Raw genomic sequence first — 25,218 nt, 5'->3', positions numbered from 1 at the left:
TCAGGATGATTCCACATCCTTACATTTGCGTCTGTAATGTGTGACCTGCAGTGAGACAGAAGTCACTCATGTTCTAGTTTCTCTTGCTGAAATCCATTTAGCTTGCACTAAAGCTGGAAAAAAACAACCACTGCAACTTTTTCCTGCTTTGTAATGCAGACCAGACTGGAAAAGGCCGTAAAATGTGACCGTAAAGCAATCTGTGTTAAAGGGGTGAACTTTTGCGAAACACGTTTGAATAGGCCACAATAAAACTCTGATAGTTAATCTTAAAAGCTTTCCTTGTTGTTCCATAGCATGATATTCCAGTGTGTTCTATTTTTGTTTGCTCAAGAACAAAACGTTTCCTTGAACGAATTGTCCAAAAAACACCTGAGAGAGGAAAGTTTTTGATTGTGAAATCCGAACACAGCATTTAAAATGTCAGAGCGAAACATTCTGCTGTGTAATGACTGAGATAAAGGTTGTTAAAACATGAATACCAAGTAATGTGGAGTTTCTATAAAGTATAATAAAACTCCAAGGGTCACTGTGCTAAGCTAGCCATGTGACAAAACGATGATTACTCTGGCCTCTTTCAAAATAATAATCACATAAAAAATATGACATCCATGGTGTCACGTGTGCGAGGGTTAGCTGGGATGAGATTTGACAGCACAAAATGCGACTGAGAACATCCTGCGCTGAGCATTGCGCCGAATTAACGAGCTGACTCACTAAGCTAGCATGGTGTGGAAAACATCCTAGTGTTAGGAGCTACCTTGTGAATTTAAAATATCATTTACAACCCTAGCAAAAAGTAAAAAGCAAAAAGATATTTTATCATGTAGAACAAACTCAGATAAAAAGCTTGAAAATTGATGAATTAGTTCAAAAGTGCAACTCTTTAGCATTCAGAAACACTAAAAGAAATGAATAAAAAACATTGTGGTGGTCAGTAAATGTTACTTTAATAAAGCAAGGGCAGGGAAATATATTTGGAATCACTCCATTCTGAGGAAGAAAATATGGAATCATGAGAAACAAACAATGAAATAAGAATCAAAACACATCTCTAGTATGTAGTAGCACCACCTCTGGCTTTTGTGAGAGCTTGCGGTCTCTGAGGCATGGACTGGATGAGTATTCTTCATCAATTTGGTGCCAACTCTCTTTGATTGCAGTTGCCAGATCATCCTTGCAGGTCGGAGCCGTGCTGTGGACCATTTTTTTTTAAAATTTCCACCTCAGGTTTTCAATAGGGTTGAGATCTGGGCTATTTGCAGGCCATGACATTGACTGGATGAGTCTTTCTCCAAGGAATGCTTTAACAGTTTTAGCTCTGTGGCATGAGGCATTATCATCTTGGAAAATGACAAACATATTTTCAATTGAAGGGATAAGAAAGCTGTCTAAAATTTCAATGTAAACTTGTGCATTTATTGAAGTTTTAACCACAGCCATCTCCCCAGTGCCTTTGCCTGACATGCAGCCCCATATTATCAAGGACTGAGGGAATTTTGATGTTTTCTTCAGGCGGTCATCTTTGTAAATCTCACTGGAACAGCACCAAACAAAAGTTCCAGCATCATCACCTTCTCCAATGCAGATTCTTGACTCTTGACACCTTGTCCAATACAGATTCTTGACTCTTGACAACAATCTCATGATTCCATATTTTTTTCCTCAAAATGGAGTGATTCCATATTAATTTCCCTGCTCTTCATCTATAAAAGTAACATTTACTCACCACCACAATGTTTTTATTCATTTCTTTTGGTGTTTCTAAATGCTGGAGTTGCACTTTAGGGTTAGGGTTTATTATTACTAATTCATTATTTTTTCAAGCATTTTATCTGAGTTTTTTCTCCATGACTAAATGTTTGAGTGAGTGCTCATCTGAGTAGGTGATTCCATACTTTTTGCTAGGGGTTGTATTAGTTTATTTGTCACATCTAAAATTGCAAAATAATTGTAGAATACTGTGCGACATTCCTAACTTGCCCTTTTCTACTCAGGTGACAAAGCGTGTGAGCACAATAAGTCATTTTCTAGTTTTTTCCTCTTGATAAAATGCTAACTGGCAATTCTGAGTCAGAAAGTCAAATGTCATTACAGTCGCTTTATGAAATAATCTGCCTTTGGAATGCTAATAATACGGATTAGCACTGTCAGCACCTCCTAGTTGGACTTTATGAAGTTTTTATACAATTTTCTTGTGATTCTTATAAAGTATGAGCTTGCATTTTGAAACCATGCAAACATCAAGCGATACACTTAATTAATTAAGCTTTTTCAAGCGGACTGTGACAACCATAAAGACTTCAAAGTCCGTGCACACAACATGAGGTTGAAGGAATTTTCCACTTCTTTCTTGCGGGCGGGGATCAGGTGAAAGGGATTATGTGCTCTTTATCCCTGAAATCTGAATCAAGGGCCAGTGATCTTAAAAACGGACTGGTCGCATGCAAGTAAAGAGAATAACGCAAGGGTGGACACCACATCCAATTACATAACTTAAGCCTTTACTTTTGTATAGTTGGCACTTGAGAAACTTCATTACAAAAACTAACGTGTTTACAGACCACGCCTGTCATGAAAGGCCTGAAAGAAATGTCACTCGAAGGCCTTGAGGTCAAATAGTCCCCTTGTTTGCTTACTTGGTTTATGCAAACAGATGGGACTTGTCAGTTTTGGATGTTATTCTGAGCAGAAAAAATGTGAGCTGAGCATGTGCTTATCGTCACTGTCGGGAAACAATGCTTTAATTGATCTTGAAGCAATTGGCTTCTCAATGTTTTTTTTTTTGTGGCGCACCAATACAGTGTGAGTCACACACCTCGACGATCCTGAGATGCTAACTCCCACCAGCAACGGCTGTCCATTGCCTTACAAAAGCCCTCCTACATTAGAATTGTCCGTCACGGCCTACATGTTCTCCTTTTTATTTATTTATTATTAAAAACAACTATTCTCCAATATACTACAATAAATATACTACTAACCCTTAACCAGAGGTAGGTAGAGTAGCCAAAAATGTCACTTAAGTAAGAGTAGCATTACTTCAAAATAATATTACTCAAGTAAAAGTAAAAATAGTCATCCAAAAAATGTAATCAAGTACAAGTAAAAAAGTATTTTGTCAGAAATATACTCAACTAAGGAGTAACATCGTGAGTAACTGCTTGCACGGTTTGATTTTTTTTCTAAAGAATGGTATTTTTTTTCTCAGCACAAAGTTGTCTATATGAACTGTTATTACTATAATGTACTATAAATTATTACATAACCAATTTAAGACAAAGAAATTAAATAATGTAGTGCCCAGTGTGAGAAAGTTGGGTCTCCATCAGAGGTCATGGGTCTTCCAGCAGGACAATGACCCAAAACACACTTCAAAAAGCACTAGAAAATGGTTTGGGAGAAAGCACTGGAGACTTCTGAAGTGGCCAGCGATGAGTTCAGACCTGAATCCCAGAGAACACATGTGGAGAGATCTGAAAATGGCAGTTTGGAGAAGGCACCCTTCAAATCCCACTGACCTGGAGCAGTTGACCAAAGAAGAATGGTCTAAACTTCCAGCAGAGCATTGTAAAAAACTCATTGATGAATACCAGAATCGGTTGTTCGCAGTTATTTTGTCTAAAGGTTGTGCTACCAACTATTAGCCTGAGGGTGCCAATACTTTTGTCCGGCCCATTTATGGAGTTTTGCGTAAAATGATAAGGATTTAATTTTTTTCCGTTCTCTTTTGTGTTTTCCCATTGCAAGCAAAATAAATAAAGATATTACTATCAAAGCATTTGTAATTGCAATCATTTTATGGGAGAAATTGAGCATTGAGTAGACAGAATTGCAGGGGTGCCAATACTTTTGGCCAGCAGTGTAACTCAGGCTTAGTCACTCGGCCATTCACAGTGTTTGACTGCCCCCTGCTGACATCATGAGAGAACACACTTTTCAAATGCGTCACATCCGGTGACTCTGAACGTCCATTACTCCATTCATTGCGAGTAGACGTACAGCGGGTGTAGCACAGTTCTCCGACGTATCCATTGCCATCTTCCTTTCGTTAAATAATTTACGTTGTTTTGCGTTTAATAAGTATATGCTAAGTTAACTCGCTCGTCTTTTTACTTGTTCATTTTGTCATATATAATGTTTAAGTTGAATTGTGACGGCGTGTGTACAATGCTTGCTGTCACCATCGAAGATGGCTGCATATTTTCAGTTTTTCAAACTTTTTATTTTCCACAATCTGCTGAAGATTAATTCCAACATGGATTGGTAAGACATTTTCCTTATTTGAATTCATTTTATAATCGTTAAGTGTTTGTTAGCGTTAATACAGGATTGTTTGCAGACCTTTGAAGTTACAGCGAGCATGCATTTGCTCAGTCCTTTCAAAATGTGTCTGCTCTAGAATTTTTTTAGGCTTTGCTGTGGAAATACACACTAGGGTTATAGGTAGACCTCCTACAAGCATTGTATCCTGTTAACCTTTATCTGAATTCTCCCATTTTCTGCCGTCAAACAACTGAATGGACGAAAAAGGCCATTTCCCAATATCAGCGAGGTGACTCAATGGCCGAACATGCTCATACGTCCTGATTGACTTGTGGGACTCGTCTAGAACATGGACGAAATGTAGAGGAATCAGGTTTGTAAATTGTTTTTTTACATTGAAATCTAATTAGTAATTGAAGTTATGGACTCATATCGCACAATATTTTACAGGCTTGACCAAGTTCACACCTCCAGAATGACCAGTGTGACTCTGGTAGAACTTGGACAAAATTTTAATGTCAGGTTTGTATTTCTCAACACATGAAGTGTTGGTTTTTATCGTTACTATTACTGCAGACCGCCTTCAAGACCGAGCCCGCACTGGTTCAGTTCTTTGCTAAAGTGTCTGCTAGAGAGATGTGAGGTTGTTTGAGGCTCTGCTATGTTTCTTCATGGCGGGGTTATAGGTAAGCCTCCTACAAAGTTTTATAAACGGACGTTCAACTTTATTTACTACATTATTATCAAGCAAATTGGAAACTGATCTGCAATGAGTGTGGTGCCATCTGCTGGCATAGCATTGAAACAGCATTCCATCCAATAGTTTGTACTCAATAATTTTCTTTACTAAATGCTTGCTAATTACATACAGATTACGTAAAAATGCTTTCTATAATCTTACACATGTATACTTTAACTGGTTGTTGACAGTAGTAACTATTCCTAACTTCATTTTTCATCTTCAGAAAAATCCTGCGACTGGACCAGCTCATCAAAGTGTGTCTGTGTCATCTATTGTTCATTTTTTAAAAAACATTGAGTTCAAGCATGTATTTTAAAAGTGTCTTAAATATGACTGCCATTGACAGCAATTGTGGATTCCTTTTGTGATAGTGTTTGTTTTCTGTACATGAATTGTGTGAAGCTGTGTATAATTAATAAAAACAAACCCACAATGTTTTTTCCTGTTTTAATTTTAGTTAAAACTCAGAACTAGAAACGTGGAAATAGATCCAAAGTATGCAAGTGAACATTGGTTACATTTTGAATTATTACATCATGTTGTGGTTCTGGGTTAGCGGGGGACCCAAGAGCAGAGATGACAGGCAAAACTGGCAGTGACAACACTTTATTGACAGGGTTGGCAGAAGGTGTTGAAATAGTCAGGTGAGTCTTTGCGATTGATGAGCAGATGGGCAAGCAGGTGTTCAGGCAGGCAAGTATCGCAGGATCTAGGGAATAAAAGAAGAATTAGCTAAATGGTATTTTTCAGGTTTTCTGACTGAGGCTGGAGTCACCAACTCTTTGAGCTGAGTTGTTGATCTGGCGATGAGTTGAGGCCAGGGACTGGCTTAAGTAACCCGTTGACGACGATCACCTACACCTGGTCTGTCCAATCCTGCAATCAAGGCAGACACACACAAAAAGAGGAGGAGCAGGGTTCAGGGGACAGCATCCCTAACACATCAAATGATTTACACACCCCTAAAATGTCAGATTTGTGTTGCGTTTATGTAATAAGGTAAACCACTTTGCATCTTTGTGCCAAACATTTTACAATCGACCAATAATTTTAAAAACGGGGGGAAAAAAAGTGATGTGAACTAAAACTAATGAAATGCTACTTTAAACCAAAACCGCACATGCCTTCACTAAATATCCTACTTCCCCCTAAGTGAAACATGTGGCTAACCCTTTTAAAATAAACTTCTAGAAAAGGTCAGGAAGTCAGTCCTTTCACCACAAAAAAGTAAAAAAAAAAAACTTGTGGGTCTCCTTATTGACTAATCTGAGCAAAAGGACTGTAAGTACCTCGTCCACCATTGTAGGAGTGTACCGCCGCTAACAGCAGTTTACGGAATTTGTCACCGGAATTAGACCAATTTTCCTTTTTGTGTATACATATATTTTTATGATGTCGAGTGAACATACATGTCCTACAATGGAAAAGTGTTCACGGCATTGATGCATATACAGTGCTGGTCTAAAGTATTGGCACCCCTGCAATTCTGTCAGATAATGCTCAATTTCTCTCAGAAAATGATTGCAATTAAAAATGCTTTGGTAGAATATCTTCATTTATTTTGCTTGCAATAAAAAAAGAATGAACAATTTTTTTTTTTTACACAACTCCAAAAATGGGCCGGACAAAAGTATTGACACCCTTTGAATAATCATGTTATGCTTATCTAATTTGTGTAATTAACAGTGCCGGTTACTTAACTGTGGCACATAACCGGTGGTGGCAATAACAATCACACTTGCAGAAAGTTAAAATGGATTAAAGTTGACTCGTCCTGTGTCCTCATGTGTACCACATTAAGCATGGAGAAAAGACCAAAGAAATGTCTGAAAGATTGTGCGGATGGTGGATAAAGAACCTTGACTAACATCCAAACAAGTTCAAGCTGTCCTGCAGTTCGAGTGTACAATGGTGTCAACCCGTACTATCAGTTGGCGTTGGAATGAAAAGGGACTCTATGGTAGGATGCCAAGGAAGACCCCACTTCTGACCCCGAGATGTAAAAAAGCCAGTCTGGAGTTTGCCAAAACTTACCTGAGAAAGCCAAAAACGTTTTGGAGGAATGTTGGGAAAAGGTATCAACATAGAGTTTACAAGGGGAAAAAATGGGGCCTAGAAAGAAAAGAAAAGACGCTCCCCACAGTCAAACATGGCGGAGGTTCCCTGATGTTTTGGGGTTGCTTTGCTCCCTCTGGCACTGGACTGCTTGACCGTGCGCATGGCATTAAGTCTGAAGACGACCAACAAATTTTGCAGCATAATGTAGGACCCAGTGTGAGAAAGCTGGGTCTCCCTCAGAGGTCATGGGTCTTCCAGCAGGACAATGACCCAAAACACTTCAAAAAGCACTAGAAAATGGTTTGAGAGAAAACACTGGACACTTCTAAAGTGCCCAGCAATGAGTCCAGACCTGAATCCCATAGAACACCTTTGGAGAGATCTGAAAATAGCATTTTGGAGAAGGCACCCTTCAAATCTTAGGGGTTCACTGAGCAGGGCATGCATAATAACATTCACCCCTAGTGCTACCCCCTAACTACCTCACATAAAAAAATAATTCTACGGCAAGGGGGAGCCGGCACACCAGGTCAGAAGGGGGATTTGTGGTCCGCCCGGCCGGAGCCGCGTCTCCCTGTACCAGGTGCCGGAGAGGTGCCCTCTGGTGTCATACCGCGCGCCCCTCCTGGCCCGGGGGTGGGTTGTGGGGGATGCGCTTCCCTCCCCTTGGTCTGTTTCCGGCCCTGTCCGCCTCCCTGGGCCGCGGCGGCCGCTGCTGCCCCCTGGCCGGCGGGGTCGTTGACGGGGCCTCTTGGGGCCCGCGGGGCCTAGGGTGAGGCTTGCTGTCCCTTGCCGGTGGGGTGGACGTCCCCTGGTCGCCGGCGCTTGGTGTGGCGCCTGCTCGGAGTGCGGGGTGGGTGCTCGGTGGGTGGGGGGGGGGGTGGGCGGTCGCGGAGGCGCTGTGGGTGGTCTGGGGCGGGGATTGATCGGGGCCCTGACGCTTCTTCCGCCCTGCGGCCGGTGGTTCTGGTGGACGGGGCCACGCCCGCGGGAGCCTGCCTCTTAACTCACGCACTTCTCACTTCGGCACTGTAAATATTTTTCACCCTGGCACTTACATGCTCATACATTTCTCCGGGGAGGGTTGGGACGGGGCTTTACAGTCCCAGCCCGACTCCCCCCTGTTTTTAATGCACCACACACCAAGGTTGTGGGACGGTTGGGACCTGTTGGGGGGGGGTGGTACCTCACGGCTGCCTTCTCACCACAGGCCCCGCCATCCCTGCACCTTTTTTAAATGCACCACACACATCATACTCCACAGGAGAGCTCCGGCAAAGGGCGGTGGGACGGGCGGCTGGGCAGAAACTCCATGCTGCGGTCCCACTGCCCCAAGCCAAGCTCTCCTATTTTAATGCATACATTGCACTACCCTCCCCTCCCCTCACACCCCCATCACGGTGCTGGGTGATGGCTGCCAGTCGGGAACCTGGCAGCCACAGTAATAGGGTGGTAGGTGGGTCCCACACTTTTTCTATATGGCGTGGCTCCTGGGGTGTGGCCTCCCCTCTGCCTTGGCTGCCGGCCGCGGGAGTGGGTTGGGGGGTCGGGTCTCCGATCTTGCATCGCCCCGTGGCAGTTCCTGGGCGTTCTCCTGCCTCCGCCTTCCCCTCTCTTCTCTGGCTGGGCATCTGCCCTGCGCTCCGTCGCGGGTCGCTGGCTGGGCGCCGGTGTATCAGCGGGGTGTCGCCTGCACCGGCGGGGGACCCTGCCTTGCCTGGGGCTTGGTGGACCGCTGGGGGTCGCGTGCCGTGCCGGTTGGGGGGCTGTGGCTCGTGGCCCGGGTGGGCGGGCGGGGGTGGGTGTAGGCGTGGGGTTGGTGATGCGTCCCCTCCTGCCATCCCTGAAGGCCGGTTGATGGGTGCGCGGGTGGCCCGGGGGACCACCCTGGGCCCCGGTGGGGGGGACGATGGCTCCTTTGCTGGGCTGCGGGAGGAGGGATGGGCTGCACATGCCCGCCCCCGCGCCCGCCCTCCCTCCCCGGGCTGGCTGGGTGGGGGCCGTGGCCCTGGGTTGGCGCCCGCGCGGTTTCTCCGCCCGTCTGCGTGGCTGTCGCGCGCCTGGTGGGGCTTGCGTGCTGCTGGATGTGGTAAGGCATGCTCGGGTTGGGGGTCCCGGTGCCGGGATTGGCGATGCAGCGGCGTAGGGTTGGTCGCCAACGGGTTTACACTCATAAGAGATTCACACGATTACTGGGTTCTAGATCACAGAACTGATTTGTGTACACTCTACCCCTTTCAATCACTTAGCTTATACTCTTATAGACACCCCCACCCCCATCCTTTTCTTTCACTGGCCAATAGGCCCCCACATGGTGTAAACCAGAAATACATCTTGCTGACGATAGCACCAGCATATTAGTAACTAATTTAGATGTTCAATGTGTTTCTTGTTGTTGTGTATGTGTTTCTTTTCTTTCTTCTCTTGTATTTCTTTTCTTCTGTCCCCCCATAATCCCTTCCTGTTCGCTGCTTTGTCATAATAAAAAGGTATTTTGAATGATCACAATGGGAGTATGTCAGACTCTTAATGTGAAACATTAAAACTGTTCAGAATCCGGGCACTTAGACTTCCATTCTCTGTGTCAAACAGCTGAACAGGACAGGTTTAAAAAAAAAAAAAAAAAAAAAGAAGGGGGATTTGATCCTAGCTCCCCCCCAGAAGTTGGGTACCAAGCCCCAGTCACAGAGGAGCTGAATGAATGAGCTCGGTGGCATGGAAGCACCAAGCTTATTATCTATTAATGCCTTGCACGTTATGCTGTTATAGCGTCCCTACCAATGTTGACACTAAACCTACGCCCATGATACAGACTCCCAAAAGATATAAAAGGTGTTATCAACTAGTTGTCAGTTGACATATCTTCACAAATGTTATGAAAATATTTTATAAAGTTTGAAAATGTACCTAGTGTTGCTTTAAAACTCAAAATCACAATATTTAAATGGTAAAAAAGAATAAAAATCCAAACTAAAAATAGCCAAGACTATTAAGAAATATAAATAATTCTGAATAAAATCAAATTAATAATAAAATCAGAAAAATAAGAGTTAAAAACAAATTCAAATAGGTGGTATTTTGCTCTAGGAATTTTATTGATTTTTTTATGGGTTATATAAATATCTTCTGAGATCACATAGCATAACTCTTTATCTGTCATTGACGGTATTACACGTTCAATCCATTTTAACTGGGGCAGGCTGGAAGCGAACGTTCGTTTCCTGCCCCTCCCATTTGAAATGGCGTGGACGTTCATTGCCATCAACAGATATTTCAAACATCAATTTCCCTCTTTTACTAACTACAACAGCACATACTCTGTGACCTGGGCTGTCGTTGAATGAGTTAAGCTAAATAGTAACTTTTTGAATAGATGTCTCCCTGAAAGTTAATATCCATATCTGCTCGTAAAGCAACCATCCGACTAACAGGATGACGTACTGCCGCTTGTTGATCTCACACCGTGAGACACCACAACCCCACCTCTTGCCGTCTACTTGCAAGCCAGCCATACTTCTCTATTTTATCTCACTTTCTGTTCCTTACACGTCTGGTCTCATTTGCCGAAAAGGATGGCAGAGATGGAAGGCTTGGAGTTTGGGAAGTCTGATTTTGTGCTTCTGGATGAGGTCACTATGGAGCAGTTTATGGAGAATCTTAAATTGAGGTAGTAAATGAGCAAGTTTTCATGTTATTTAGTCTCTTTAGATGTTCAATATATTTTAAGTCAAAAGACATTGGAAGTCCTTCCTATTAATGTAGGCTAAAGATCTCTGCAGTATTTACAAACGAAACATTTTCTGTTCCTTCCAAAATGAGCAGAGAAAGTGATTAATCATGCTACTTAATATTTGTTTAAACAGAGCCAAATAACCCGCCGGTAAATTTATCAAGTCTCTAACATGAGTTTTACTTCCTGCTTTCAGTGAGTACTCAATGTTGTGCCATTTCCTGTTAACTTTGTATGACAGTCGAGTTCAGTCTTTCAGTAACAGTGTTAAAATGACATAAAAATGAGGTTTAAGTGATCTTTCCCTCTAATTAGATGGAAATTTAAATTAATGAGGCATCTTAATATTCGACATCTTTACAAAGATTCCTCTCTTAGATCTGTGATTTTAATCTATAGTTAATGGACAAATGTCCATTTGCCCCACCCAGTCCAAATGGATTGGACATCTAGCCCCGTCAATGGCAGCCAATAAGGAAATGACCTGAGAGTGACCGAAATATACACTAAGTGACCCATGAGAGAGAGCAATCTCTCCAGAAATGGCATTTTCTTGTTAACTTTAGCTTACTTGTTGACAACAGGTAAACTGTCATTTTTAGCCTGTATGCTTTACGTGATTTCATAAATAATAATAATAACTAGAAACTGCAATTTCTGGAGAAGTTACGAGGGGGCTTTACTGTGGTAGATAAGATCTGTCAGGTCACTTCCTATTGATTTGGGGGCATTTCGGGGACACTTCCTGTTGATGTCAGGTCACTTCCTGTTCATTTGGGGACATTTCGGGGACACATCCTGTTGCATGGCTGTCAATGGCATCAAATTAGTTGGTTGCCAATTGAATGTCAATAGGCTGTAATGGTAAGATTTTTTTGGGGAAAAATCACAACCACACAGGTTTTTAAGCCATTGAAAATTAATGGGAAATTTGGACGTACATGGCAGTCATTGGCATTGACGTGCATGGCTGTCAATGGCATTGACTTACTTGGGCCCCAGTCAATGGGCTGTCATGGTAAATGGTCAAAAATCACAAGGACCTAGGTTTTCCTGCCATTGAAAGTGAATGGGAAATTTGGACACACATGGCTGTCAACGGCGTCCCATTGGAAATGAATGGGACAGTTTTTGGCGAATTTTGGGGGAAATGTAGGTTGTTGGCAAATTAAGAACTTTTATGCCCCTTACCGTCCTAGAATTATTGATGTGTAAATTATGCAATTTGGTCAAAAATTGGAGGACTACATACAGTGTGAATGATTATTTTTCCCAGAAAACCCGAAGTTACAGGTGAACGGAAAATTTTGCGGGTGATTCGAAAAATTCCCTACGTCGTGCGAAAATTCTGGTCATTTTGATGTTCGAATGGTGGCGACCGGTCAAACGGTCTGGGCTGTGCGGCGTGGACGTGACGGGGACTACACTAACTAACTTTGATGTTAACTGGGGGCCACGAAATATTGTCCTGCCGGGCTCACTTGTTTTCCTTAGGCTGCAGGTTTGGGACCCCTGTTCTAGCACCATTGAAAATACAGAGCAATTTTTGACGATTTTACTTCCTGAAACAATTCCTAGATTTGAATTTTTTTTTCTCTTAAACGGCATACATTAAAGAATACCATGTTAATCGATGTCTTGAGTTTCCAAAAACTTGATTGGAACGTTGCGAAATCAAACGATGCAACTATCCAGATCCATGTACCAGTAATTCCCAACTTCATCTTTTGTTTATGGACAGGTTCGAAAAGGGTCGTATATACACCTATATCGGCGATGTGGTGGTGTCTGTCAATCCCTACAAACAAATGGACATCTACGGCAAGGATGCCATCAACGCATACCGCGGTCGCGAACTGTATGAAAACCCACCTCACCTCTACGCAGTATCCGACGCTGCCTATAAGGCCATGAAGAGACGAGCTAAAGACACTTGTATCGTCATTTCAGGTTTGTTCCTAAACCGTTTTGAAAAAATACTTTATTTTCTGCACTATAAGTCGCACTTTTTTTTTAGTTTTCCTTGGACTGCGACTTGTACTCAAGTGCAACTAATGTTTTTTTTCACTCTGACAGCAGTGAAATTGTTTGGTTGTGTTGTTTAAGCAATTGTTATCTGAATAACTGTTACTATGTTACATTAACAGATATCCATTTAGCCTGTTGTTCACAATTTTACCATTTTTACCATAACGTATGCTTGTTCTTGACTTCTGCTAGATGAAAAAAATGCCCCCCCCCCCAGAAATGTGACTTATATATGTTCTTCTTCATTGGGAATTCTTTGGCTGGTGGGATTTATAGTCCGAAAAATATGATACCCAATTACAGATATTTTTTTTTGCTTTTCAGGTGAAAGTGGTGCCGGGAAAACAGAAGCCAGTAAATACATCATGCAGTACATCGCCGCTATCACAAACCCGAGTCAGAGAGCGGATGTCGAAAGGTAAAGCGGAATTAAGAATTATTGCAAAAACAGTTGACGTAATCTTCTGACGTCCAATCTAGAGTTGAATAGTAACACGTTACATTTACTGTGTTTCATTTACTTGAGTAAGTTTTTGTGAAAAATGTACGTCTTAGAATAGTTTTTCAACGCAATACTATTTACTTGAGTAGATTTGTGAAGAAGAAACGCTACTCTTACTCCGCTACTTTGGGCTACACTATAGAGTCGTTACATGTTTCCTCTTTATTCTACATATTGACTTTATTTTTGCCAGAAATAGCAACAGAGGCTCTTATTTTCACCAATGAGACGTCACAACAATAACCATGTTCCACCATACCAATCAATGGTTACAAAGTTTTTTCGCCACGAGAGGGCGCTCATGCTCTTTGGACGGGTGATTTTTTTCCCCCACAAGTAAATTACATTTAATTTCAGTCCGATTTTGATCACTCGACAGTGCATAAAGGGGAGGGGGGGATCAAATCACTATTGGTTGACATTGTCACCTCAATAAGGCACAATTAAGATAAAACGGTTAACGTAATTCTCAGACTATAAGCCGCCACTTTTTCCCTCGTTTTGAAACCTGCGGTTTATAGTCCAGTGTGGCTTATTTGTTATTTTATTTGGGTTAATAGGTAACACTTTGACAGCGGCGTCATAAGACTGGAATAAGACTGTCATAATTATGACGTAACACTATCATGTGACACTATCATGGGCGTTATTAAATGCTTATGACTGTTGTCTTTAGGGGCCTCCAGCAAATTATGTTACTAACTCCATTTATGTCCAGCTAGGATCTTTACATCGATTCAAAAGTGAGATAATTTGCTGGATGGCACAAAATGACATCTGTCATAAGCATTCATTAATGCTCATGGCAGTGTCATGTCATATATGATGGTCTTATGGCAGTCTTATGGCCCTACTGTCAAATAAAGTGTTACCAAATACGATAACTAGCAATTAATGAAATAACTGGAAGAGTAACTGAAGAAATAATTAGCACAGAACATAAATTTTGATTGTTATTTACATCTGTAGCGCTGCAATGCATGCTGGGAGGCATGTTGGCCGACAACAGTGTTGACAGCAGGTAGCAGCAGAGGTTGACTCCTCCAAGGGAGCAGTGTTGGCCAAATCAAGCTTCTTGAAGCAATTCAGCTTTGCAGCCAATTGGTTCAAAGCTTAATGGTGGTGTATTTGGTCTTATGACAGTCCTATGATGCCTTTGTCAAATAAAGTGTTACCGGTTAGTATCTTCAGGTGTAAATATCCCATAATATGGTGAGAACAGCTGCGGTTTATACTCTGGTGCAGCTTATCTATGAACAAGTGCCGTCAAATTTGGCGGGTGGCGACTTGTCATATAGTCAGATGCGCCTTATAGTCTGTAAATTACGGTACTAATGTTTTAGGATTAAAGTATGGATGATGTCTCAAGTTTTGTTCTGGTCTGAATTCGATGATTTTTGTGTCATATTTTGGCCTAATATGGTCATGTAATAGGTTATAGCACAGTATAATAATAACAGTTCATATAGATGACGTTGTGCTGAGGAAAAAAAACATTTAACAAAAAAATCATATTCTAAGCAGTTACTCACAATGTTACTATTTAATTGATTATTCTTTTCAATGAATATTTTTTTCTACTTGTACTTTAGTAAATTTTTTGATGACTTACTTGAGTATAATTTTTGGCTACTCTACCAACCTCTTGTCCAATCAGTGTGAAGAACATACTGCTAAAGTCCAACTGTGTTCTTGAGGCTTTTGGAAACGCCAAAACCAATCGTAACGACAACTCCAGCCGCTTTGGGAAGTACATGGACATTAATTTTAATTTCAATGGCGATCCAATGGGAGGACACATCAACAACTACTTGCTGGAGAAGGTGAGAGTTCAACCTTTCAACTTTAAAATGTTTCCAAATTGGTACCAACACGATTTGTTCGCCTGTTGTGGATTTCCTCAAGTCCAGAGTGGTTAACCAGCAACAAGGGGAGAGGAACTTTCATTCATTTTACCAGGTAAAGTTTCATACATTTTTTTATGAACACATTTTCTTATAAACTGATTTTAAGCAGGGTTAGAAGTTTTGCGTATTGTTATGCTTTCGCAGTTTTTACGAGGAGCAGCGAATGAAATGATTGCATCGTTTCACCTGCGAAATGATCCAGGTGTCTACGTGTATACCAAAGAGGGTGCTGCAGCAACTGTGAGTGGATTATATTTTACTATACGAGTCCAGTGCTTATCACTTTTACAGTATGTAATAATTATAGGTTATGTCCTAAATTATTTGGCTTCATAATGTTTAGTTCCAACATAAATAAATACATATTTATTAGTTGAATTTTCTTTTATCACAGACAATTATTTCAGGTTGTTTTATTTAACTGATATGTTTCGGCGACTACTTCCGCCTTCATCAGAGTGTTAAAAAAATACATATTTAGTTTTTGAGTTTTTTTAGAAATATTAGTTTCATCTTATTGTTATTTTTTTTATTGTGGTCTTCCCTTATCATACTACCATAGTCACCGTCAAGCCAAGGCTACAAACACTCTTGTCATATTTGCTGCTCTTACCTTTTTGGAAGACGTTTGCTTGTCTCATTTCTGACGGTATGATAACCTTAAGCCAAAGTATCACGGTGTCACGGTATCACATTATTGCAATTACAGCTCTAAAATGTGTTACTTGAAGATATCTGGGTTAAAAAAACAAAAAAACAAACTTTTGTCCTTTTTGACTTTCCAAAATATATTAGCAAATTAAGTTACAATAAAAAAACAAACAAACAAACAAACAAACAAACAAACAAACAAACAAACAAATATTTTAAATAAAATTAAAATAAATGCAGCCCTTTATTATACTAATCCTTATTACCATAAGAACAAAAATAATTGAATTGTTTTTCCATAAAAAGCACGTGTTTATGACTCGTACCATGTTTACATTATATACACACTCTCTTACTCAGCACAGACAGTTGCCAGAGAGAAAGACACCAAATGTTTTAACACCGCTAGACACACTAAACACACTGGAGTTTACGCTCATAGCTGGTGGGAAACGTTCATGACAGTGTTTACTTACCTTTAATTTTGTATAAATGCAAAATCATATTGGAGGTATTGCCTCCTCGGCAAACATGTTTTACATGTTGGTTGGCCTTCCTCCTCTAAGCCCGACCATCTGTAACTTTTCTGTAGTTGAAGTATTACCATACCAGCGATTTAGTTTTCTTCGAAGGGGGAAAATGTTCAGGAGTTTCACCTCATCCACCCATCGGTAATCGGCACATGTCTACTCATTCGCATTATTTTTAACATTAAATACATTTTATTTTTTTATTATTATAATTTTGGTGGTCTTTCCTGATGTACCACCTTAGTCACGGTGAAGCCAAGCGCTACATCAACTTAATAATTAATTCAATCATCGTTTTCATCACTAATAAATATTTTCCATGTCGTCTCTTTAGCGCCTGTTGACTGTACTTTGTATGCTCTTTGTACATGCTTTGTTCATCTGTCGTCAGCCAAAAAGAAGGGAAATTTAAGTCATGAATATCAACTTTTTTGCCTTCCTTAGACCTGCAACAATGATCACTCAAGCCACAAAGCTGTGCTTCATGCACTGGAAGTTATTGGCTTCTCCAAAGATGAAATTAAATCCATTTATCAAATTCTCGCATCCATTCTACATCTTGTAAGTTTCCATATTACCCTTTGCATTAATTTAGTAGAATGCTATTTAAAACTTGTGTTTGTTTCTTTTAGGGTAATATTGAGTTTGGGAGCGATGGTGAGAATGTCGAAATTTCCGACCTGGAAATTGTGAACTACATTTCAGAGTTGATCAACACTGACGCCGAAAGCGTCACTAAGAGCTTGCTATACCGCACTGTGGCCACCGGTGGGGGCGACGTCATCGAGAAGGGTCACACAGAAGAAGAAGCGTGTTTTGGGCGAGATGCTTTCAGCAAGGTGTGGAAGATTTTTTTTTTAGGGCTGTAAAACGATTAAAATTTTTAATCGAGTTAATCACAGCTTAAAAATTAATTAATCGTAATTAATCGCTAGTCAAACCATCGATAAAATATGCCAAATTTTTCTGTAAATTATTGTTGGAATGGAAAGATAAGACACAAGATGGATATATACATTCAACATACGGTACATAAGTACTGTATTTGTTTATTATAACAATAAATCAACAAGATGGCATTAACATTATTAACATTCTAAACAAAGCGATCCATGGATAGAAAGACTTGTAGTTCCTAAAAGATAAATGTTAGTACAAGTTATAGAAATTTTATATGAAAACCCTTCTTAATGTTTTCGTTTCAATAAAATTTGTAAAATTTTCAATCAAAAAATAAACTACAGCTCGCCATTGTTGATGTCAATAATTACACAATGCTCATGGTGCTGAAACCCATAAAATCAGTCGCACCCAAGCACCAGCAGAGGGTGACAAAACACCAAAAAACACAAGTAACAAGTGAACATGACACTGGGCTGTCATTTTAATCTGTTTGAGCGGAGCATGTCATTTTAATCTGTTTGAGTGGGGCATGTGCGTTAAATGCGTCAAATATTTTAACGTGATTAGTTGAAAAAATTAATTACGGCCCGTTAACGCGATAATTTTGACAGCCCTACCTTTTTATTTCATGATTGTTGTCCTTTTTTATTCACTACTTTCTCAATGCAGGCCCTCTATGAGAGACTTTTTGGGTGGATTGTCGGCCGCATCAATGACGTCATTGAAGTGAAAGATTACAACCCGGTGCTTCATGGGAAAAATACGGTTATCGGAGTGCTGGATATCTATGGATTTGAGATTTTTGACAACAACAGGTTTGCTTAAGCTATCCTTTTAAATTCATGAATGATTGACATTGATTCTGTGCTTGTTCTTTTCGAACCAGTTTCGAACAGTTTTGCATCAACTACTGCAACGAAAAGCTTCAGCAACTTTTCATCGAGTTGATCCTTCAACAGGAGCAAGACGAATACAATCGAGAGGGAATCCAATGGCAGCATGTAAGAAAATGAAACGACTGTACTGACAACCAGACGTGTTTTCAGGTGTCAAATGAAAATGGCGGTGTGCGCAGATTGACTACTTTGACAATCAAATCATCGTTGATTTGGTGGAGCAGCAACACAAAGGGATCATCTCCATTTTGGATGAAGCTTGTCTTACTGTTGGGAAAGTCACTGACACTGTTTGCCTGGATAGCATGGACATTAAATTGGCACAACATCCTCACTATACCTCCCGCAAGGTGAGATTTTGAGCTAGTTTGCTGCCATTGACAGCGATTCACCCCTCCCAGTCTAAATGGAATTGGAAGTCTATCGCTGTCAATGGCACAGAAACATGATAATACACTTGATGGCGATAGATGTTTATTACAGAAAGAACCAGGAAGACGAAATGCACATTTTCTGTAATTAATCTAATTGAATCATGATCAGGGGCGGAACTTAGGGTAGATGCTGGGGGTCTAAGCAGAGGTGGGTAGAGTAGCCAAAAATTTTACTCAAGTAAGAGTAGTGTTACTTCAAAATAATATTACTCAAGTAAAAGTTAAATTAGTCGTCCAAAAATGTACTTAACTACAAGTAAAAAAGTGTTTTGTTAAAAGAATACTCAAGTAATGAGTAACTTTGTGAGTAACTGCTTATATTTTTGAGTGATTTTTTTTAAACAATGGTATTTTTTTTCTGAGCACATAGTTATCTATATGGACATCATTGAATTCCTGCGAGAGCAAAAAAAAAAAATCATAAATGAAGCATTACTCGTCCAAAGAGCACGGCTGCCCTCTGGTGGAGAAAAAAAAGAAAGAAGAGGGAAAAAAAAAAAATTCAAATTCAGTTCATTTGCAAAAATAAAATTGCCCTCCCTTTTTGGAAAATGTTTTTATTTGAATTTTTGTTTTGTTTTGTTTTGTTTTTGATTGAAGTGCAAAAGGTTTTGAACTCACCTTTTTTTGAAGTGCAAAAAGTTTTGAACACACTTTTATTTGAAGTGGGAAAAGTTTTTGTAAGCCCTTTTTTTTTTTGATTGAATCATTTTGGGACAAAAATTGGACTTCGCTATTGGTCAGACATGTTTGAGTGACAAGTGGCAATTTTATTTTTGCAAATGAAATTTTTTCTTTGATTGAAAATATTTTTTTTGATTGAAGAAACTTTTTTGTGGATTGGATGATTTAGACACAAAGGTCCTAATCGTAATAAGGCCCCAAAACAAAAAGGATTGCTTCAATCAAAGAAAACATTTTTAATGAAAAATCAAGTGTTAAAATGCAAATTTTGTGTCTCGAATATTTTTGCGCGTTCAAAAACTATTTTTTGTATGATTGAAAAACTTTTTTTTTTAATGATGTGATTTTTCGTTTGAAAATATTTATTTTTGTTTGAAGCAACTTATTTTTCGATTGAATAATAAAGACACAAATGTCCTAGCCTAAATGTGGCCCAAACGCAGATCAACATTACTTCAATCAAAAAAGGTGTTTCAATAAAAAAACTACTTCACTTTAATAATAATAAAAAAAATAAAGATAAAAAAAAGTTTTCAAATGTTTTTTTTTTTAGTCTGAAATTTATCTTTGCATTCAAACAATTTTTTTTTTTAATTGAAGTGACTTTTTTTTTTTTGATTGAAGCAACTTTTTAAAAATTTTTTAAATTAAATAATAAAGACACCAATCAACCTCCATTCTCCTCCGGACTGATCGTCCATCACCGTCATTAATCCGGAAACCTCATCCTTCAATGCCAGATAACGGGACAACGCTCTTATTGTAATTCTAAGTTTCTACCAGTAGAGAGCAGAATTTCCCTACTAATTTGCCCTCATTCTGACTTGAAACAACCTCTTCTGCTCAACCTTTACATATTTTCTATTGACATTTAGTAAAAAAAAATAAATTTCACCGCCACTATCTTACTATATTTCATCTTCACATTCCAGCTCAACCCTACCGACAAAACCATGGACTTTCAGAAGCATTTCCGAATCCGCCACTATGCTGGGGATGTCACGTGAGTCACCCGTTTAGAGTGTACTGTATCTCCTTGTTTTGGGCCGGGCTGAAAAAGTGGCAGGGTTCTGCCTCGTAATCCATATGATCCTATTAAGAGGTCAGTTTAGGACATTTGCAGCAGAAACAGTTTAGAGCAACGTTTTCAGTGCTTTGGGCTGAATTTTTAAATGTGAGTATGGTCTGAAATTTTAAGTCCGAAGCATGAAGTTGATGCACATGGCTGCCAATGAATGATTATGTTTCAGTGCCATTGACGATGCTGCCAGCCCTCCCAGTTCAAATGGATAGGATGTCTATTGACATTATTGCCGTGCGATGAGTTATTAATATTAATGCTCTGTTTGGTTTGACATTGTGAGGTATTGTGTGTAATATGTATATATATAAATTAATGTGATAACTAAAATGGTTTAACTGAATTTATTATTTGAATTAATGTATTTTTCAAACTAAAATTTAATGCAATAAATGCATGTTTTTGAATTTTTATTAACAATTTTTCCCCCCATTTTTAATTCATTTTTACAGAAAGATTTAACACAATTTAATTTAGTATTTTTTTTAAATTTCATTTTTCATGAATTTTAATTAAAACCTTTTATGGAGTCATTTTTCACAGCGTATGCATATTTTTAAATTTGTATTTTTAAAAAAAGAATTTTATTTAAAGTGTTTAATTTATTCATTTAAAAATTTTTTTTTTTTTTTTTACTGTTTTTTTAACGTTTTTTCATTCTATTGAAATTTTTCATTTTTTAATTTGTTCATTTTCTTAACTGTTTTGTTAACATCGAATGCAATAAATGCATGATTTTGAATTTGTATTAAAAAAAATATATTTTCCATTTTTAATTTATTTTTTGTAGATTTTTTACACTGAAATTTAACACAATTTAATTTTGTATTTAAAAAAGAACTTTTTTAATGAATTTTAATTAATACCTTTTATGGAGTCATTTTTCACAGCGTATGCATGTTTTTAAATTTGTATTTTTAAAAAATTTTATTTGAAGTTTTTAATTTATTCATTTAAAATTGTTTTGAACTGATTTTCAACATGTTTTCATTCTCTTGAAATTTTTTAATTTGTTCATTTTCTTAACTGTTTCGTGAACATCTCATGCAATAAATGCATGGTTTTGAATTTGTATTTTTGTAGGTTTTTTTACACTGAAATTTAACACAATTTTGTATTTTTTACAATATTTTTTAATGAATTTATTTTAATCATTTTTATGGAGTCATTTTCACAGAGCATGCATGTTTTTAAATTTGTATTATTTTCTTTAAAGTGTTCAATTTATTCATTTAAAATGGTTTTTAACTGATTTTTAACATTTTTTTCATTCTATTGAAACTTTTTAATTTATTTTCTTAACAGTTTTTTTTAAACTAACATCCAACACAACATACCCACGTTTTGAAAGTTGTATTTATTCATTTTGATAATATCCCAGTTCAAATGGATCGGACATCACCGTCAATCGCCCCTGCTGCTACCTTAATACCTTTACTGATGCTAAATGTCACCAAGGCCAGATGGGGCCTCTGGCCGTCAGCACGACTGTAGATTTGCTTTCCGGAGAATTGCGCTGCTCACGTGTTCCGCCCTCAATCTCCAGAGGGGAAGGACGTTCATTTATCTTGCCAACACATCAGGGAGGAGGATGCAGACACGTTCGAGGCAAAGGCGGTCGTGAAGGAACATTCAAATAAAATTTGTTGAGGTTTTATGACTTAATGTTGAAAAAGGTTAGTGGAATTGCTCGAAAACATAAAAAAACGAAACTTCTTTTTGTATGGAACATTTATTTGAATGCCATTGATGAAGATAGATGTCCATTATAGTATCAAATTCATCCAAATTAATGATAATTGATTGAACGAGCGCTGCCAGCCCCTCCCAGTCCAACGGATTGGGACTTTGGGACTATGCATTGGGACTTTTAGTGCTGTCAATGGCAGCAAATTAGTCAATCATAGCCAATTTGAGTACCATATTTTCTGGACTATAAGTTGCACTTTTTTCATAGTTTTGTTGGGCCTGCGACTTATACATTAGTGTGACTTATATGTAATTTTTTTTTTTTTACTCTAACCGCCGACAGCATATTATGTTTTTTAGGCTATAATTATCGAAAACTTTTAAAATGTTATGTAACAGGTACCTATTTAGCCTGTTAGTAGGGTTACCAATTTCACCAATGCGACGTCGCAACAAAAATCACATGACTTCATTACACCAATCAGATGCAAGCTTGCTGTTCAATGATAACACCAGCCTGTTAAATCACATGGCGTCTTTTAAGTGCCATAAAAAATAAACTATTTGATATAGAGCGCTGGCCTCAACTCGAAAGCACAGATTCGAACCTCTCTTTATTTGGCACCGATTGACTAAGGAAAACTGGAGATATGATCCTTTTAATTTCATAATAGTAATTATGAAGGAACCATTCACGATTCAAACTAGAAACTATTTTCTCCACTAGAGGGCACTAGTGCTCTTCGGACTAATAATGCTTTATTTCTGTAATTTTTCTGTTTCTCTTACCGGAATTCAAAGATTTTTTTTTTGTATTTCTTTAGCTTAATGTAGTTATGTAATGGGTAGAGCTGGGAATCTTTGGGCACCGAACGATTCGATTACGATTATGATTCAGAGGCTTCGATTCGATTATAAAACGATTATTGATGCTCCCACCTCCTTTTTTTTTTTTTTTTTTTTTTTAAATTGTTCAAAAATCCTCAGGCTACACCAAACTACTATTTCAGTATCAAGTTAACATATAACAGTAAACAAATATACAAAAATAACAGTAAACAAAAAAACTCCAGTCGCCATTCTGTATCAGCAGCTTCAAACTACATTCAATTAATTTAATGTTGTGAATCAACTGTGACAGTTGTTAAAATTGCTCCCGTTACTCCATAATTTCCCTTATGTCTACTTTTGTCAAAGTTTTAAAACTATTTCATCATTTAAAGATAGGTTCAAGACAAGATTCTGCCGATTTAGGAGTATTTTAGATAAAAAGTTAATTAGGTTCGCTACAAAAGAGCCTTCTAGAGAGGTCTACTGCTTTAAGATGGCGGCTGTTTACTTACGCCGGAAAGTCTGTCATTTCACATATCTGTTCAATAATACATGTTCTGACACCGACGTTGTCTGTCATTTTGCATCTAGTTCTACGTATATATTATATTTACTGTAGCCGTATGTATGTAGCAACTAGCAACTGGGCGTTGTTTGTAGCGGCTGTCAGCCGCAGTCAGGTATGATTGTTTTTTTATCTAGCAGCATGAGTTGAACATGATATTTACTCTCGGTCCGTTCCTCATTTCTTCCGACTGTGTTTTACTTCCCCTTTACCTGGTATAATTCAATAATCGGAATTTGGATATTTGTGAATCGTTCTCGAATCTTCCACGGCCGAATCGCGAATAATTTAAGAATCGGAAATTTCGCACGCCTCTAGTAATGGGTTATTGTACAGTGTCATTATAACAACAGTTCATATAGATACTCTATAAGCACTCTGCATTTACCATTCCTTTTCATTGTGCATTCTTTGGTGGCTGCGACTTATATACAGGTGCGACTTATAGTCTGAAAAATAAGGTAAATTTCAGCATCCGGCATCATTACGGCCCACTGGAATGTGTGGGTGATGGATATTTGTCCCCGTCAGCAGTGTCAGGGCCGCGTCCAGGTCACTCCCCATGAGATGTCACTCTTCCTGGCTGGTGCCGCGCACCCTCCGTCTCATCTCATCTCATCTGAGCCAAGCTGCACTATGTCTAAATATAACGCCCACCCCCTCCGAGGAAAAAAAATAGCCTTCAAACCCCAGCGCTGTCTAAACACACAGCAGGCTATGACCTACTTCATCCGTTCTTTTACCTGATGAATCCTTTGCACTCCGTTGGAATTCTCTGCAGCGTTTATCCCAGGATGGTCGAATGGATCACATGCAATGTCTGAAAATCTCACGTCTACATCAGGTGGCTTCTAAATGTCAACCTCGACCTTCACTTTTTCTCAGTTGAAGCCATCGTCTCATCTCCGGAGAGCATCTGACCTTCTTTCTGTCCTTTTAAGTTAATGCCAAGACTCGTTCTTGTTTTTCAACTGCTCCTTCTGCTTCTCAGTTTAGAGAAAATGTCTTCTTCTTCCTTCAAACCTTTGCAAAGTACGAAAGTTTGTAGCAATCTGAGGTACTTTGATAACTACCACAGCACACGAATACTGAGTGTTCAGGTTAGCCACATATCACAAAAACAATATTTTATATAGTCATAATTGACATATATTGTTTTTATTGAACAAAGACCATATACAGTATGCTGATACTACATCATGGGTGTCAAACCCATGGTCTGGTTGCATGAGCTGGTCCGCCAGGTTATTTTGTGAGGCCCACAAAGTACAGTACAGTGATCCCTCGCTACTTCACGCTTCAAACTTTGCGCCCTCAGCCCATCGCGGATTTTTTTTTTCAATTATTAAAAAAAAAAAAAAAAAAAAAAAAAGCAGTATTTTATAGAGCTCTCCCAATCCGATCACGTAGTCTCTCACTCTCACTCCTGCCGCTTTTCTTGATCAGGCAATGCACTGGAGTTGCTTATTAAAGTTAACGATGATTGACAGACATGAAGGTTTGATCTTGCTAGAGACACTTGGAACCCGAAACTTCAAAGTGCTGCATGCTTCGATCATCACTTGTTAAACAGTTGCTGTGGCAATTCATTGTAAGTGAGCAGCTTGAGCAGATTTGAGTGGACTCACTCAATGAAGCTTTTAATAAAGACAAAGATTTTTCTACTTTTGTTAAAAAAATAATACGGTGGGGCAGTAAGATGTTTAAAATTGATCATAATT

The 25,218-nt window shown here is 38.9% G+C and overlaps 1 protein-coding gene and 1 long non-coding RNA gene across 3 annotated transcripts in view; both read left to right on the top strand.

The window, feature by feature from the left end:
• The first annotated feature begins 3,982 nt into the window (after positions 1-3,982).
• LOC130910789 (uncharacterized) lies at positions 3,983-5,754 on the top strand. The gene is made up of 4 exons (XR_009061906.1): positions 3,983-4,266; positions 4,534-4,639; positions 4,717-4,788; positions 5,232-5,754. It is a non-coding gene; the product is annotated as an uncharacterized LOC130910789 (long non-coding RNA).
• Positions 5,755-9,706: 3,952 nt separating this feature from the next.
• The window catches only part of myo1g (myosin IG), a 46,477-nt gene continuing 30,965 nt past the window's right edge, over positions 9,707-25,218 (top strand). The window contains exons 1-12 of one of the 2 annotated variants that reach the window (XM_057828043.1): positions 9,707-10,733; positions 12,538-12,746; positions 13,149-13,242; positions 14,984-15,149; positions 15,232-15,285; positions 15,378-15,473; positions 16,859-16,975; positions 17,047-17,253; positions 17,987-18,132; positions 18,204-18,318; positions 18,393-18,563; positions 20,264-20,334. In XM_057828043.1, the coding sequence (XP_057684026.1) occupies positions 10,639-10,733; positions 12,538-12,746; positions 13,149-13,242; positions 14,984-15,149; positions 15,232-15,285; positions 15,378-15,473; positions 16,859-16,975; positions 17,047-17,253; positions 17,987-18,132; positions 18,204-18,318; positions 18,393-18,563; positions 20,264-20,334 (1,541 nt within the window). In that variant the 5' untranslated portion in view covers positions 9,707-10,638. The remainder of the gene's footprint in view (positions 10,734-12,537; positions 12,747-13,148; positions 13,243-14,983; positions 15,150-15,231; positions 15,286-15,377; positions 15,474-16,858; positions 16,976-17,046; positions 17,254-17,986; positions 18,133-18,203; positions 18,319-18,392; positions 18,564-20,263; positions 20,335-25,218) is intronic. The other variant, XM_057828045.1, reaches the window with a different exon arrangement.

The sequence above is a fragment of the Corythoichthys intestinalis genome, chromosome 22 (genome assembly GCF_030265065.1).
Source record: "Corythoichthys intestinalis isolate RoL2023-P3 chromosome 22, ASM3026506v1, whole genome shotgun sequence".
Taxonomy (NCBI): domain Eukaryota; kingdom Metazoa; phylum Chordata; class Actinopteri; order Syngnathiformes; family Syngnathidae; genus Corythoichthys; species Corythoichthys intestinalis.
This window is presented reverse-complemented; position numbering and strand designations above follow the sequence as displayed.